The sequence below is a fragment of the Macaca mulatta genome, chromosome 4 (assembly GCF_049350105.2).
Source record: "Macaca mulatta isolate MMU2019108-1 chromosome 4, T2T-MMU8v2.0, whole genome shotgun sequence".
Taxonomy (NCBI): Eukaryota; Metazoa; Chordata; class Mammalia; order Primates; family Cercopithecidae; genus Macaca; species Macaca mulatta.
In genome coordinates this window covers 155,477,773-155,495,323 of record NC_133409.1, presented here as the reverse complement: position 1 = coordinate 155,495,323, position 17,551 = coordinate 155,477,773, and the positions used below count along the sequence as shown (strand labels likewise).

The 17,551-nt window shown below is 41.6% G+C and overlaps 4 protein-coding genes across 4 annotated transcripts; 2 read left to right on the top strand and 2 right to left on the bottom strand.

The window, feature by feature from the left end:
- Positions 1 to 2,173: 2,173 nt before the first annotated feature.
- Positions 2,174 to 4,561, bottom strand: H2BC13 (H2B clustered histone 13). Its single transcript, XM_078000799.1, has one exon. The coding sequence runs from the start codon at positions 4,485 to 4,487 to the stop codon at positions 4,107 to 4,109; it is 381 nt and encodes a 126-aa protein (XP_077856925.1). The 5' UTR covers positions 4,488 to 4,561; the 3' UTR covers positions 2,174 to 4,106.
- A 221-nt stretch (positions 4,562 to 4,782) lies between these two features.
- On the top strand, positions 4,783 to 5,246 carry H2AC13 (H2A clustered histone 13). Its single transcript, NM_001194031.2, is given in 1 exon segment — positions 4,783 to 5,246. A coding segment is annotated over 1 exon segment (393 nt). The 5' UTR covers positions 4,783 to 4,788; the 3' UTR covers positions 5,182 to 5,246.
- A 5,628-nt stretch (positions 5,247 to 10,874) lies between these two features.
- On the bottom strand, positions 10,875 to 11,317 carry H2AC14 (H2A clustered histone 14). Its single transcript, NM_001194037.2, is given in 1 exon segment — positions 10,875 to 11,317. A coding segment is annotated over 1 exon segment (387 nt). The 5' UTR covers positions 11,312 to 11,317; the 3' UTR covers positions 10,875 to 10,924.
- Positions 11,318 to 11,609: 292 nt separating this feature from the next.
- Positions 11,610 to 11,990, top strand: H2BC14 (H2B clustered histone 14). The gene is given in 1 exon segment (NM_001194045.2): positions 11,610 to 11,990. A coding segment is annotated over 1 exon segment (381 nt).
- The last annotated feature ends 5,561 nt before the right edge of the window (positions 11,991 to 17,551 follow it).

Genomic DNA, 17,551 nt, shown 5'->3' with positions numbered 1-17,551 from the left:
TCCCTCTTTTATAGGGGTACTAATCCCATTCATGAGGACAACATCTTTATGACCTATTCACCTCCCAAAGGCCCCACATCTTCATACCACCACATTGGGGATTATGCTTCAACATAACTCTTTGTTTTTTTTGTTTTTGTTTTCAACATAAATATTTAGAGGTAACCATTCAGATCATAGTGGTACCAGTATCCAAAACTGCCACCAAATAGTTTGTTCTAAGTTAATATAATTGCAGAGAATCACTTGAAAAGGGTTTGTCCAATATCAGACACTGTTGAATATCCCATAGATACATATCCATTCAGTGTGCAATTTTGATTCATTAGCTTATTTAGTTATATGTTGTGATGGTAACAATGCTCTATTTGGGCTGGGCACGGTGGCTTACACCTGTAATCCCAGCACTTTGGGAGGCTGAGGCAGGCAGATCACCTGAGGTCAGGAGTTCAAGACCAGCCTGGCCAACATGACGAAACCCTGTCTCTACTAAAAGTACAAAAATTAACTGGGCATGGTGGCGCCTGCCTGTAATCCCAGCTACTCAGGAGGCTGAGGCAGGAGAATTGCTTGAACCCAGGAGGCGGAGCTTGCAGTGAGCCCAGATCACTCCATTGCACTCCAGCCTGGACAACAAGAGTGAGACTCCGTCTCAAAAAAACAGAACAAAAACACAACAACCACAAAAACGATGCTCTATTTGACATTTCTCTTTTTAACTGGTGATAAATACTTGTAAGAGTCTAAAAGGTACTAATATAATTTCTTTTGCTTTTTGTCCCACATGGTCTGACCAACAAAGAAAACTATGACTGCTGGATTAGCAAATAACTTTAGAGTCTGCTCATTTAAACAACATTTATATAAATAGTGTTAAATTGGCATCTGGAATTGTGTGTATAGTATTTCAGAATCTCACTTAGTAAGTCCTTATCAGGTTATATCTAGTTGTTTTATCTTGAAGTCCTCATTTTGAGAAGCCTGCCATAATACAGGAGGCCACTGGTGTAGCATAGTCACAGACTACTTGCCCAGGCCCATGGGTACTCCCTTCTGCCTACCCCTGACTTTAGCCACACCACAATATTTCTGCTATTTTGAAGGTGACACCCATTTTCTTATTGCCTAGAATGCTATTTGGCACTCTTCCCACTCCCACCCATAATATTATTTATTCTGTGCTCCTTAGGCTTTTTATTCATATCTTTACTGTAGCATTTATCATCTTATAATGTGTGTTTTACTGATAATCAAATGAAGTGATTCTTTGCACTATTTTTTTTATGGGTGGACAATACATACATAGGATTCAAAATTCAAAGACCATAAAAAGGTTACAATGAAAAGATCATCCATCCATCCCATCCATCCCTGTCTCTAGGACATCCAACTTTCTCTTTCCTCAGAGGCCACCACTGTTAGCAATTTATCTAGTATCCTTCCAAAAATATTTTACATTTATACACACACACAAACACACACAAAATTCTACTGCACATTATCCTGTATCTTGCTTTTTTTTTTTGCATTTTACAGCAAATTTTGGAGATCATCCCATTATTAGTACCTGGAGAAGCCGTATAGTATACACTGGTTATGAGAAAAGAGAAAGACCTCCTTATATTGTTTTATATTGTTTCACACTCAGTACCTGATTTAAGAAAAAAACAAGGAAGTGAAACCAAAGACAGGCAGCCCGGCGCCAGGCCTAAAACAGGGCCTGGGTCTGTCTGGCCTAAACCTAATAGTTAAAAATCAACTCATAACTTACAAACCGATGTTATTCATAGATTCTAGACATTGTATAGAAGAACATTGTGAAACTCCTTGCCCTGTTCTGTTTCTCTCTAACTATCAGTGCATGAAACCCTTGTCACGTATCCCCTAGATTGCTCAATCAATCACGACCCTTTCATATGAAATCTTTAGTGTTGTGAGCCCTTAAAAGGGACAGAAATTGTGCACTCAGGGAGCTCAGATTTTAAGGCAGTAGCTTCCTGATGCTCCCAGCTGAATAAAGCCCTTCCTTCTACAACTCAGTGTCTGAGAGGTTTTGTCTGTGGCTGGTCCTGCTACAGTTATAAATAGGGATTCTGAAACCAGACTGGTTTTGAATCATGTTTTCACTACTTATCACCTGTTACCAACCTAAGTAACAAACGTAGAGGCTGTCTAAAGAAAAATATATTTATTTGGGAATAAAGCATTGTAATGGGAATCCATATGCTATAAAGTATATGTGTATTCAGGGAGGTAAAGGAAGACAAAGGTTTTTAAAGAAAAAAACGAGGAGGGTTACAATAACAAGGGCGATGCCAGTTTAAAGTTGGGAAGGCAGTTGTTCGGCAAATGGTCTTGTAGAAGTATTTTTTTGTGTAAGGTTTTCATGGCCTGTGTTTATGGTTGTGGCTCTTACCGTCTTTTGTGATAGTTTTTGTTATTAGGCATACAAGCATGAGAACCTTCTTTTTACGGCCTCTCTTGGTTCTGTGTGTCAGGATTTTCTTAACGTTAGTGATTTCATTTTGATTGACAACTTTCCCATTGTACAATTTCACACTTTAGGCAATTTAGTCAAGCTCTCTGAACCCCCATTTTATGATCTGTAAAACAGGTATAAAAATAGTAATTTATCATAAAGTTGTTATGAAAGCTAAATGATTTAATGTATGTAGAGAGCTTTTTAGGACATTATCTGGCACATAATAAGCAGTAAATAATTACAAGAAGAGCCTTCTTATTTTTTACTAGATAGAATGAGGTACTGTAATTTATTGCTAATCAGTCAAATTGCTTCTAGTCTTACACTACAAACAGTACTGCTGAAAACCCCTGTATATGTTATTTTGCATATTTTCAAAAATAGTAAATTCCTAGGGGTGAAATTTCTGATGCAAAGATAGATTCATTTTAAAAATTTTGACAGGTATTACCAAATTTTCCTTTATGAAAGCACTACCAATTTGTGGGGCCACCAGCAATGATTGAGAATTAAGGTCTGGGAGACTTATTCAGGGTTTCCCATACCTATAGCAGAATACTATGACTGGCCCATGGTGAATAGCAGATGCTTAAAAAATGTTAGTAAATTTGATGGTAAATAGTATACGAAAAACAGTTGGGTTTGGGTGACAGCAAGAAAAACTTTAAAAAATCTGCTTTGGCATCTTTTGCTAGCAGGTATTGACAATTAGGAGAAGGCAAGGTGCTAACTTTCACTGATCACTTTTTATTTATTTATTTATTTATTTGAGACAAGACCTGGCTTTATTGCCCAGGCTAGAGTGCAGTGGTGCGGATCTCAGCTCACTGCAACCTCCAACTACCAGGCTCAAGCCCTCCTCCCACTTTAGCCCCCTAAGTAGCTGGGACAACAGGGGCGCGCCACCGCTCCTGGCTAATTTTTGTACTTTTTACAGAGCCGGGGTTTTGCTATGTTGCCGAGACTGGTTGCGAACTCCTGGGCTCAAGCGATCAGCACTCCTCCACCTCCCAAAGTGCTTGGTCTGCAGGCATAAGCCTACCGCACCCAGCCCTGTAGTTTCCAATTTAGTCTGAATGATTAAAAAGGCCAGCCTTGTTTCCCTAGTGCTGTTTTTGGCTTTTACCTTGGGTCTTTTGTCGGGCCTTAAAATCATGTCTGGTTGCGCAACTGTGGGAAGGCATTGGGTAAAGGGGGCGCCACCGCAGTTGCTGCGCCAACATCCAGGTATCCCAAACCCACCGCCTGGCCGGGCGGTGTCAAACGCTTCACTGGTCTCATCTTTTTAGAAACCCGTGGATACTCAAGGCATTTCCGGATAACGTGATCCCGGGTGCGCTTGACTTACACGGAACAAGCAAAACGCAAGACACTGCTAAGGACCTAGTTTATGCCCTCAAGGGCCAAAGTCGGAACCTCTATGGTGTTGGCAGCTATATGCACGTACCTCATGTATATTTCACTTGAAAAGGCTTTCAAAGAGCTTAATTAATTTAGCAGATGGACCAACAAAATGATTTATGATCCCTCGCCCCCAGCGTTCGGAAGAGCGAATCAGCTCTTCTTTAGATAATAGTGAGTGGCTCTGAAAAGAGCCTTTGGGTTTGACAAAGAGCTTGAGAATTTACTTGGAGCTGGTGTACTTGGTGACGGCCTTGGTGCCCTCCGACACCGCGTGCTTGGCTAGCTCCCCCGGAAGCAGCAGGCGCACGGCCGTCTGAATCTCCCTAGAGGTGATAGTAGAGCGCTTGTTGTAATGCGCCAGGCGGGAAGCCTCGCTCGCGATGCGCTCGAAGATGTCGTTGACGAAGGAGTTCATGATCCCCATGGCCTTAGAAGAGATGCCGGTGTCGGGGTGGACCTGCTTCAGCACCTTGTACACGTACACCGAGTAGCTCTCCTTGCGGCTGCGCTTGCGCTTCTTGCCATCCTTCTTCTGGGCCTTGGTCACCGCTTTCTTGGAGCCCTTCTTCGGGGCGGGAGCAGACTTGGCCGGCTCGGGCATGATGAAATAATACTGGTAAGAAGAAAACAAGAACTTGGTCTCCTCTTTTTATATAATAGTTTATGTGGACGAGGTAGGGGGGAAGGTCTCTGCTGATTGGTGATTATCCTTGGATGACGTCAGATGCCAGTTTTGCCCAATCAAAATAGGTATCCTGCATAATTGAGTCCTATTGGTCTAAATAAAAATAAAACGTTAGCCAATCGAGCAGCTTCCTTTTCGCGCCCAGTAGAGGCTATAAAAACTGCGTTTTTCTACTTTCGTCTGTCCTTTTTAACTGTATAGATACAGGCCTTTTGCCATGTCTGGGCGTGGTAAGCAGGGAGGCAAAGCTCGCGCCAAGGCCAAGACCCGCTCTTCTCGGGCCGGGCTTCAGTTTCCCGTGGGCCGAGTGCACCGCCTGCTCCGCAAAGGCAACTATGCCGAGCGGGTCGGGGCTGGGGCACCGGTGTACCTGGCTGCGGTGCTGGAGTACCTGACCGCCGAGATCCTGGAGCTGGCTGGCAACGCGGCCCGCGATAACAAGAAGACTCGCATCATCCCGCGTCACCTCCAGCTGGCCATCCGCAACGACGAGGAGCTCAACAAACTGCTGGGCAAAGTCACCATCGCACAGGGTGGTGTTCTGCCCAACATCCAGGCCGTGCTGCTGCCAAAGAAGACCGAGAGCCACCACAAGGCGAAGGGCAAGTAGAACGCTGGATTAGTTTGCAGCAACTCAATCCCAATGGAACCAAAGGCTCTTTTCAGAGCCACCTACAATTTTGTGGAAGAACTGAGCACTACTTTTAATATGATTTCTCGTCTTCGCCTACTAGTAAACCACTCCAAAGGTTAACGTACATCAGTCTTCGGTGACTTGGTTAGGTAGTGGCAATCTCATTAGCTTTTTAAAAAGCCTGGATAACGTTAAAAGTATTAAACCGCCTTCATCTTAAGCTTAACACAAGAAGATTTGGTTTTTCTTAATTTGGCATTATCCAAGTATATTATTCTATATGGTTCACTGTCGGGTTTTACTGACACTCAACCATTTTTAGATTGTTGGAAGCAAACATGACTGCTTTGGGACCAAATGCATTCTTGGTCTTGGTAAATGACAAACCGAGCATTCGACGTTTAGTCTAAATCTAGATCAACGGCTTGGATTCTTTATTTCTGAGAAAGATCTCTCGAATCAGAATAATTAGATTGCACTTGAACATTAATGATTGAGTTGAGAGAATAATTTCTAATTAGATTAATTAGAACAGTTAATTATGGTGCCAGGTAGTTGTCTTTGAAGCATTTTCTGAAAATTCATTGAAATTAAAATTTCTCGAGCTTTCTCACCCCCAGCCACACAAATTGATTTCTTAGTAGAGAGATGACTATTAATTTGTTTCAGCATGGTAAATTCCACTTTTAAAATATCTGACTTGATGTTTTTAATCTGATTTAATAAATCAGATCTGGATGTACAAATGGAATAGATACTTAAGAGAAAATGAATTACGTTTCTAGAGTATTGGAAAAATAAGTTAAGCTGTAATGGAATTACTTTAATCTGAACGCGAAAAGCTCACATAAGGTTGTTTCTTTGACATTTTTAGGCCTTGAATTTCTCACATGTGAATCAGCTTTTCTTGGTTAAAAAAATACAAAAGTTTTTAAAATTTAAGTGATCAAAAAATAGACAATTGAGGGGAGAGGTGTATATGGCTGTCTTGTCCAGTATTGTAGCCACTAGTCAGTTGTAGAGTGATCATTGGAAATTCCATAGCATGAATTTTATATAAAATACACATTGCATTTGGAAAAGTTAGTGCCAAAAAGTGTAAAATACCTAACAATTTTAATTTTGATAACATACTGAAATATGTTGGCTATTTTTGATTAAGCAAAATATTAAAAGTTAATTTTTTCTTGCTTTGTTATAATGTTGCTCCTAAATGTAAATTACTTATATTGCTCTCATTTATTTCCACTGGAAATCACTGGTATAGTGAACAACTCTAAAGCGAAAATAGAAAATAAAATATGGAGGCCATGAACTGCTAAGACTGTCAGAGGAATTGGTGGACAACAAAAATTTGAGTCCTTGGCCAATCCGCTTACTGTTGGGTAGGCCTTCAGCATACTTTTTGTCCAATCAGCTTTAGACTCTCACTATAAATAAGCGGCTAGCTTTCTCTTTGTCCTTAACTGAATCTAGTTCTGAAAGAATGGCGCGTACAAAGCAGACTGCTCGTAAGTCCACCGGCGGCAAGGCTCCGCGCAAGCAGCTGGCTACGAAGGCGGCTCGGAAGAGCGCTCCGGCCACTGGCGGCGTCAAGAAGCCCCATCGCTACCGGCCTGGTACAGTGGCTCTCCGCGAGATCCGCCGCTACCAGAAGTCCACCGAGCTGCTGATCAGAAAGTTGCCTTTTCAGCGTCTGGTACGAGAGATCGCGCAGGACTTTAAGACCGACCTGCGCTTTCAGAGCTCGGCGGTGATGGCGCTGCAAGAGGCATGCGAGGCCTACCTGGTGGGGCTCTTTGAGGACACCAACCTGTGCGCCATCCACGCCAAGAGGGTGACTATCATGCCCAAGGATATCCAGCTCGCACGTCGTATCCGCGGCGAGAGGGCTTGAGTCTCGAGGACTCAGATTACCCAAAGGCTCTTTTCAGAGCCACCCACTTGCGCGCTGAAAAGATCTGTTTCTCTGAGGAATTCTTCCTGGTACTTGTTTCGCCTATAGCAGATAGGGTCCATTTCCAGACGTTATACAATCTGTTTTGTAAGGCTCAGCCTATCCCTGTTAAAATGTTAGTTTTGTAAATCTTAACATTTAATAATCTGGGAGCTTTCCGCAAGCATTGGGTGTAGCCAAAAGTTCCTTTGTGTGTTACCCGCCCATCTCCGCAGCCCGGTTTTGACCGTATGGTGGTTCTAATTTTCTGCCAACCTATACTGTAGTGTGTGTATATTCCTTGCCAACACGCCAAGAATAAAACTAAGGTTGAATTGAAGTTGGAAAAATTCAGGGTAATGTACCTCATGCTGGCTAAAGTGAAAACATTCCCCTCTCCCGCCCCCCGTTTCCTAAGCAGTGTTGTTTTTGAAATTTTCAAGTCGAATTTTGGGCCTGCTTAAATCTCTTAAGTGTAGTTAATGACAGATGGTTTGGGGATTAAAAGTCGTCTGGAGAAAGCCCGCCAGAGAAAATTCCCTTTGAAGCCCCATATAAAAATATGTGTATGAGAGAAAGTGTTTTATCTGACTTCTGACAGTGGCTAAAACTTTGAACTGTCAGGAGTATCCAAAATTAACACTGCCTTGTAGGGAATTCTGTGGTAATTTTTTTGAGCACAGGATAAAATACTTGAGTCTTACTTAAATGTTACCTTCTCATTGAGGCTTTGTATGACTAAATAAAATCTGTATAATCCCCACCTAATTTTTTCACCCTAGGATTTGTCACTATATGCTGTACAATAGTTTGTTGATGTATTGCCTGTGTGTTCTAAAATACAGGCTCATGAGAGGAGGAACTTTTGTTTACTGGCATATCTCCAATAATATAGGAGCTTTTGATCAGTATTTGTTGGATAAATGAATGAATGCATGGCTATATAATAGTAAGGAAAGATAACCACATGGAAAATCTCAAATGAAAGAAATACATCAGCTTGCTAGATGTGCTGAAATCAGCTTCTTGTGGGCCATGAAAGCCCTTACCTCATCCATTCTTGTATTTAGAATGCTAGATTTCTATAACTTTTCTTCTGTGAGCTCTCTAGCATTCTTACAAGTATTCAAGACTTTCCCTGGCAAGTTGGCTTGTGTATGTGTGTTATCATCTCTGTCTCTCCTTAGCTTAGCTTGTGAAGGATGTAAGTGGAAAGATCATAGTATTTTTACACTGAGTTTTAAAAAGCAGTTTTAACTCTCTTGTTTCAGTTGGCTATTTATGTATCTTCAGTTATTAGAATTGGTTACATTCTTAATACACTTTTTTGGAAATTCAATATCAAGATCACTACTGCAACATTCACAATCTGCTCATCCACATCTTCTTGTATGTGGGTTCATGATTTCATTATTTCCACATATATGGAATTTAGAACGATAAGTAATTTATGATTAATATTTTACAAATTAAAATAATGCTTTAATACTTTTAATTGGAATCAACACCCTAAGCAAAACAAAATAGAGTGTTCCCCTCTCAGAAATTAGCTTTCTTCTGGAAAGGAAGATACACTATTTTGGAGAGAAGCAATGCCTCTGGGACACTTAAGTGGGGCCAACTGCTAAACCGATGGGTATTGTTGAGTGTGTAAGTAGTGAATTCCTTCTTTCTGTGCTGGGAAACTAACAGCTAGCAATAAATCAGGAAGGGCTCACTAATCAATACTCTTGCTGGCTGGGTAGGGCATCCTTTCCTGGAGATATGCAGCCAATATACTCCCAGTTAAATTTCCAGTTATGATTACATGAGGAATTATTTATTCAGGGGACGTGAGTAGTTCTAGTTATGTGGAAATGAATACTCTATGTCTTTTCAAAACACTCCATGCACTAAATTACAATAGTCTGGTAACCATCCAACTAAGCTCGTTTGTCAGGAGGTCGTGACCAGCCTGACCAACATGGTAAAACCCCGTCTTTACTAAAAATACAAAAAATTTAGCGAGGTGTGGTGGCATGTGCCTGTAGTCCCAGCTACTGGGAGGCTGAGGCAAGAGAATCGCTTGAACGCGGGAGGTGGAGGTTGCTATGAGCCGAGATCGCGCCACTGCAGTCCAGCCTGGGCAACATAGGGAGACTCCATCTCAAAAACGCAAAACAAACAAATAAAAAATAAATTTAAAAAAGGACATAATTCTTGTGTCTGAATTTCCTGAGATGGCAAAACTCATAAGTGGCATAACAATCCTTTTCAAGGCCCAAAATAAAAGGACCTTGACATGCCCATACAGTAATATGGACAACAGGCCGGGTGCGGTGGCTCATGCCTGTAATCCAAGCACTTTAGGAGGCCGAGGTGGGTGGATCGCTTGAGTCCAGGAGTTGAAAACCAGCCTGGGCAATGTGGCGAAACCCCATATCTCCAAAAAATAAAAAAATTAGTCGGGCGTGGTGGTGTGCGCCTGTAGTCCCAGATACTCAGGAGGCTGCGGTGGGAGAATCGCTTGTGCCCAGAAGTCGAAGGTTGCAATGAACCGAGATCGTATCACTGTCCTCCGGCCTGGGTGACAAAGCGAGACCCTGTCTTAAAAAAAAAAAAAAGATAACATGAGGAACTGACCTCACTATTCTCAAAATAGCCTTTGGCTTTTCTCAGAAGAGATATTTTTTCTGAGTGTAGGTATTCACCCATTAGTGCTCTTGGAATCAACTTAAGTATTCAGAACCATCCTTACTGTCAGTCATCACCACCTTGGACTACTATGCTTGACCATCTACTTATCCGGCAGTTACTAAGTATTTAACTCACTTACTAATTGTAGCAGTGTTTACAGGATACGTTTGTAACATAACACTCAGGTACGAAAAGGTTAATTACATACAGAATTAAACAAAAATATCAGAGCACATACAATGAAGTTAACTATTATTTTTTAACATGTTATTTCAGCAGTACCCTAACATATGTACATGTAATTATTGGGTCACTACAGAATATGTGTATGTTTGAAAGACCCTTAATTGGAAGGCTTCTAAGGCCAATTTTCTTTTTGTATTCCAAACTCTTGTAAGTGCAAAAATTAAAAATAGAAAACAAAATAAAACATGACAAGTGTATACATTGGTAAACATAAAACTTCATGTTTTTGTTTAAACATACCCATCAAGTAGCTCCTTTCCTAGAGGCCAGGAAATAGGGCTGAGAACTCTACTGTTTCCAATCTAGAGACTATGAAACTCTAGAGAAATATGTCTAGTAGCAATCCATATACTTTTCCTAGTAAGCATATTAAAAACTGAGTACTATACTACATTCCTTACAGTCCAGTTTCCCAGAATCATAAATAAAATCCCACCAGTATCTACTATGTAACTCCCAGTAAGATGCTGATTTTTGTCAAAGTTGTGTCCCAGTAAAATGCCTTTAAGATACTACAAACTGGCCTGGGACACTGGCTCACGCCTGTTAATCCCAGCACTTTGGGAGGCCTACGCGGGTGGATTACCTGAGGTCATGTGTCTGAGACCAACCTGGCCACCAAGGCAAAACCCCTGAAAATAGATGTTAGCAAAGGTACCTTGTTAATACCTACATTAAGGACTTAAAAAAATTTTTTTAAATTCTGGCAACGTACACAGAGAGGTTAAAATTAAAACCGAAACGTCATGAGTGTGTTGTCGAGTGGTGAAGCAGCTGAAAACGGACTCGTGTCATCTTTTTATGATTATTAAAGTGGCTCTGAAAAGAGCCTTTGTTTCTATACGCTTTTCAACTCGGTCTTTACTTAGTCTTGTGGTGGCTCTCGGTCTTCTTTGGCAGCAGCACGGCCTGGATGTTGGGCAGAACACCACCCTGTGCGATGGTGACTTTGCCCAGCAGTTTGTTGAGCTCCTCGTCGTTGCGGATGGCCAGCTGGAGGTGACGCGGGATGATGCGAGTCTTCTTGTTATCGCGGGCCGCGTTGCCAGCCAGCTCCAGGATCTCGGCGGTCAGGTACTCCAGCACCGCAGCCAGGTACACCGGTGCCCCAGCCCCGACCCGCTCGGCATAGTTGCCTTTGCGGAGCAGGCGGTGCACTCGGCCCACGGGAAACTGAAGCCCGGCCCGAGAAGAGCGGGTCTTGGCCTTGGCGCGAGCTTTGCCTCCCTGCTTACCACGCCCAGACATGGCAAAAGGCCTGTATCTATACAGTTAAAAAGGACAGACGAAAGTAGAAAAACGCAGTTTTTATAGCCTCTACTGGGCGCGAAAAGGAAGCTGCTCGATTGGCTAACGTTTTATTTTTATTTAGACCAATAGGACTCAATTATGCAGGATACCTATTTTGATTGGGCAAAACTGGCATCTGACGTCATCCAAGGATAACCACCAATAAGCAGTGACCTATTCTACTCCTCATTTGCATAATAACGTTTAAATAAAGAGGACAAAACAGCCCTAGGATTGTTGTCTTCCGTTTTTCACCATGCCTGAACCACTAAAATCTGCTCCAGCCTCTAAAAAGGGCTCCAAGAAGGCCATTAACAAGGCTCAGAAGAAGGATGGAAAGAAGCGGAAACGCAGCCGCAAGGAAAGCTACTCCGTGTACGTGTACAAGGTGCTGAAGCAAGTCCACCCCGACACCGGCATTTCCTCCAAGGCTATGGGGATTATGAACTCCTTTGTCAACGACATCTTCGAGCGTATCGCCGGAGAAGCGTCACGCCTGGCGCATTATAACAAGCGCTCGACCATCACTTCGAGGGAGATTCAGACGGCCGTGCGCCTACTGCTGCCCGGGGAGTTGGCCAAGCATGCCGTGTCGGAGGGCACCAAGGCCGTCACCAAGTATACCAGCTCCAAGTGAGCCCCTCGCTGCAGTTACAGGTCCGCTCTGACCCACACTCCAAAGGCTCTTTTCAGAGCCGTCCACGTTTCACAAGAAAGAGCCAGTTCGCTGTTAGCTTGTCTCCCCTTAGGTACCCTTTAGGACTCGCTTCGTACATATAAATGTACACATACATGTGTTTTTTTGTTTTTTTGTTTTTTGTTTTTTGAGGTGGAGTCTCACTCTGTTGCCCAGCCTGGAGTGCAATGGCACGATTTCGGTTCACTGAAATCTCCACCTTCAGGGTTCAAGCGATTCTTCTGCCTCAGGCTCCCGAATTGCTGGGACCACAGGCGTGTGGCACCATGCCTTGCTAATTTTTGTATTTTTAGTAGATAGGGAGTTTCGCCATGTTGGTCAGACAGGTCTCGAACTCCTGACCTTAGGTGATATACACTTGCCTCCTCCCAAGGTGTTGGGATCACAGGTGTCAGCCTCCGCGCCCAGCCCAAAATATTTTGGAGGATTATTAGCAAGTATGAGTGACCGTGGCTTAGGGAAGACAACCCCCCAAGACCATGAGAAAGTGGTTCTGAGGCAGTCAGAATGCAACTGTTTTATACATTTTAGGGAAGCAGAAGTTATAGGTAAAGTCATAAATCAATATGTGGAGGGTTAGACCAGGCGCGGTGGCTTACGCCTGTAATCCCAGCACTTTGGGAGTCCGAGGCGGGCGGACCACTTGAGATCAGGAGTTTGAGACCATCCTGGCCAACATGGAGAAACCCCGTCTGTACCAAAAATACAAAAATTAGCCGGGCATGGTGGCACGTGCCTGTAATACCAGCTTCTCAGGAGGCTGAGGCAGGAGAATCGCTTGAACCCGCAGATGGGTTGCAGTGAGCCTAGCCGTGATTGTGCCACTGCACTGTAGCATGGGCAACAGAGCAAGCCTCTATCTCAAAATAAATAAATAAATAAATAAATAAATAAATAAATAAATAAATAAATCAGGTAAATCAAAGAAAATGAACTGGAAAAAATAATTGCTCTTAATATTACTGTGAATACTTAGTGAGTGTTCTGTACATGTGTTATAATTAAATTGCCAGAAATATTCTAGTTATGCTTAAATCAATTTTTAAAATTGTGAGAAAACTCATACCTGTAAAGATTAAAAAGGCATCTGCACTGAGATTGCTTTTCCAGAGCCTTTGAATCCTCACACTTCTTTAAAGAAACCCAACCTGAAAAATATTTTCTAACACATGTGTGATTTATGCTAGGAATTTCCAATTTAGGATTCTATTCAATAAATTATCATAATGTTAGCAAAGACATATAAATGTTAATGGAATAAGTAAGAATAATACGTTCAAAGAGTGAAGCATATTTACATAATTCCTAACTTTTACTTTTGGTTGTCTATTGAAACTGTAGAATCCAAAGGAAAACTTCCCCTTTGTCCTCTGAAGGTTTGGTGAAAAATCAACATACAAAAGGCAGATTAATAGGAGAAAAAGCATACACATTTATTAATGTGCATAGAGGAGAATCAGTGATTACTGCCTCCCCCTCCCCCCCATGCCCGAAGCAATAGAATAGAGATAATTACATACCCTTTTTCTTAGGGAAAAGGGAGATGGGTAACTGTGGATTATTTTAGAGGGTATTAAGTGATTTTTAGGGGAATTCAATAGACTTGAATAACATAACAGCCTAGGACAAAGTCTGTTTGGCCCACAGACCAGACAACGGTTTGTGACAAAGGTTTGTCTCAGTGTGTTGACAGACTTCAGTCTTCTTGCAATATGAGTTTTCAGTTAAGGAAGACTCAGAGAAGGGACCAGAGGTAATTGCTTTCTTCTTTAGCAGGTCTATACTTTAGAGAGCTAAGGGAATTTCAGAGAACAACTTCATTTTGTGATTTCAGATAGAGAAATGAGAGACAGGAATAGGAGGAAGTTCAGAAAGACCTTCAGGATTTTTCTTCAGTTCAGTATGTCAAAACTCCATAGTTTGGGGAATCGGTTTCTGAGCCCCAACAATACAATCTCATTAGATGAAGCATCTATTCTTGATACATGAGTATCATGTTAGAAAAAAAGCTCAAAAGATTTTTTTAAAAAATTAGGCTGAGTGTGGTGGCTCATGCCTGTAAATCCCAGAAATTTGGAAGGTTGAGGCAGGTGGATTACTTGAGGTCAGAAGTTTGAGTTCAGCCGGGCTAATATGGTGAAACCTCATCTCTACAGAAATACAACGATTAGTAGAGTGTGGTGGCATGCTCCTGTAATCCCAGTTTCTTGGGAGGCTGAGGCAGAAGAATTGCTTGAATCCAGGAGGCAGAGGCTGCAGTGAGCTGGTATCACACCACTGCACTCCAGCCTGGCGACAGAGCAAGACTACACCTAAAAGAAAAAAAAAAGAAAAAAAGTAGGAAAATACTTTCCAGAAATCTTGGCAAAATTGTTTATTATTATTATTTTTGAGACAAGGTCTCACTCTGTTGCCCAGGCTGGAGTGCAGTGGCACAATCACCGCTCACTGCACCTTGGCTTCCCCAAGCCCAATCAATCCTCCCAACTCAGCCTCCTGGGTTGCTGGGACTACAGGCACAGGCCACCACGCCCAGCTAATGTTTGTATCTTTTTTGGTGGAGACAGTGTTTCACCATGTTGCTGCGGCTGTTTTCAAACTTCTGTGCTCAAGTGATCCTCTTTCCTCGGCCTTCCAAAATGTTGGGATTACAGGTGTGAGCCACTATGCCTTGCCCCATTTTTTTTTTTTTTTTTTTTTTTTTTTTTTTTTTTTTGAGACGGAGTCTCCCTCTGTCGCCCACACTGGAGTGCAGTGGCGTGATCTCGGCTCACTGCTGCAAGCTCTGCCTCCCGGGTTCACGCCATTCTGCCTCAGCCTCACGAGTAGCTGGGACTACAGGCTCCCGCCACCACGCCCGCTAATTTTTTTGCATTTCTAGCAGAGACGAGGTTTCATCGTGTTAGCTAGGATGGTCTCAATCTCCCAACCTTGTGATCTGCCCGCCTCGGCCTCCCAAAGTACTGGGATTACAGGTGTGAGCCACTGCGCCCGGCCTGGATTCTCTTTTCCGGTAGAGATTAGCTTTTTCTGAGTGAAGGGTGGCATGACACACCACCCCAAAATATACCACACTGACATAAAGACTATTTGAGTTGAGGGCCACTGAGAAGAAGCAGATACAAGAAAACTCTGCCCTCTCCCTATTTGCCTAAAAGCAGGACATAAATGTGCAGAAGTGTCGCTTCTCCTCTCTCTACCAGAGAGGACAAAAAATAATCACCAGAGACCACTCGTCAGCCTAGAGAGGGCACCAGAGCAATCTGCATAACAACTTTACTAACCAGCCTTTATCTACCATTAGTTTACTATACATTTGCCTTCCCACCATTTGTTACTCCTACAGACTCAAAATCCTTTTCCTTTGTATTTTAATTTCTCTAAAAACTTATTGATCTTATTAAAGATGCTGTATATAAACTGGAGTTTTAAGTCACATTTTTAATTACTCATTTCTAGGTACTCCCACTTGTGACATGTGCTGTACACATGTTAATAAACTTGTTTGTTTTTTTCTTCTTAATGTGTCTTTTGTCACAAGAGCTCTAGCTGAGAACTCAGAAGTGTAGAGAGAAAATAATTTTTTCCTCCCACATGAGGCTTCCAGGAAAACCAGGTCTTCCTGACAAAATTAATGACATACTTTGACAAACTTTCTACTCTCTTAGTTATCTTCTTGATTTTCCAATGTTTTTCTTTCATATCTTAAATCTGATTTATGATATGAATGTACGTCTTGATTTTAACTGTATGTATAAACATATTCTCTTTATTGTTATTGTGATGATGTTCGAAGTGGGAAATGAAGAACACGCCTCAAAAAGAGTCTTCAGCCAGGCACGGTGGCTCATGCCTGTAATCCCCGCACTTTGGGAAGCTGAGGTGGGTGGATCACGAGGTCAGGAGTTTGAGACCAGCCTGACCAACATGGTGAAACCCTATCTCTACTAAAAATACAAAAAAATTAGCTGGGCCTGGTGGTACGCACCTGTAATCCCAGCTACTTAGGAGGTTGAGGCAGGAGAATCGCTTGCACCAGGGAGGCAGAGGTTGCAGTGAGCTGAGATCCAGCCATTGCACTCCAGCCTGGGCAACAGAGTGAGACTCCGTCTCAAAAAAAAAAAAAAAGTCTTCATTTGATTATATTTTATTTTTATTTTAGCTATTAATATCTTCTAATAGCTGTTTTAGAAGTTATATCAAAACATAAAACTCTAACCCTTTATTCAAATATATTAGAAATGTAAATGACATAAGAATTGTTAAGTACTTTATTTGGACTAGTGCAAATAGCATAAATGTGAATTTAAATCTATACAAAAAGTTAAGTAATTGAATATCAGTAAAATATTAATCAATAAATAATAAATATAAATTATATATGTATGACTAGTGAGATCTTACTAAGCTAGTCTAGCCATTTTGCTCAATTATCTCCATTATTTCCTACAGCTTCCTGTGGAGTAACTCTTATTGTCTTTACTCTCATTATAAAGATGAGGAAATTAAGACTTAAACAGCAAAAGTGTCTGCAACGAAGTCACAATTTAAGTCTAGGTTTGTTCCATTGCAGAGGCTGAGTTCCTCACTATTCTCCAAAGTAAATATCTACATGAGAACACTGAAAAACAAAGAAATTACATTTTAAATTGTGTCAGGATTACAGTTTATTTAGAGTTAAAAGAATTTCACAGTGTATCCATGCATGTAAAAAATATTAAATATATGAAAAGATGACAATTTCAATAGATAGATATCATAAAGTTAATAGGATAATCTTTGGACTGTGATTTATAGATATTTTTCAGTTTCCCTAATCTGAATTTCCTAAATTTTTAACTACGTACATGAATTGCTTTCTAATTATTTGGACACCAACTGATTTACTACAGTTCAATTCAGGCACTAATTATTTGGAGTTAGCTGGACCTCACCAGTTAAAGGGCACATTTCCCAACAAGACTATCCCAACTTCAGACACCAGCTGCAAGTGGGGTTCCCAGGCCACTTGCTCTTCTGAGCAACTGGCTTCAAATCCAGGGATTCCCACTACCCCTTCATGTTGAATAATTTGCTAGAATGACTCATAGAATATAAAAAGTGCTATCCTTATGATTATAGTTTTATCGTAAAGAATACAAATCAGGACCAGTCAGACGAAGAGACACATAGGGCAAGTCTTGGAAGGGTCCTGAAAGCAAAGCTTCTGTGCCATCTCTATGTGGAAGCAGCAATCACCTCCCTAGGATATCTATGTGTTCACAAACCAATAAACTTACTGACCTTGGTATTCAGAACTTTTATGAGGGTTTCATTATGTAGGCAGGATTGATTGAATCCTTGACCGTATGATTGAACTTGTTGGGGCCCAGGGAAAGCTTTCCCTTTGTACTCTGAAGCTTCACTGAAAATCCTGTCAAGAGGCAGATTAATAGAAGAAAAGGCATACACATTTATTTAACATGTACACAGGAGCCTTCAGAATGAAGACCTAAAAATAC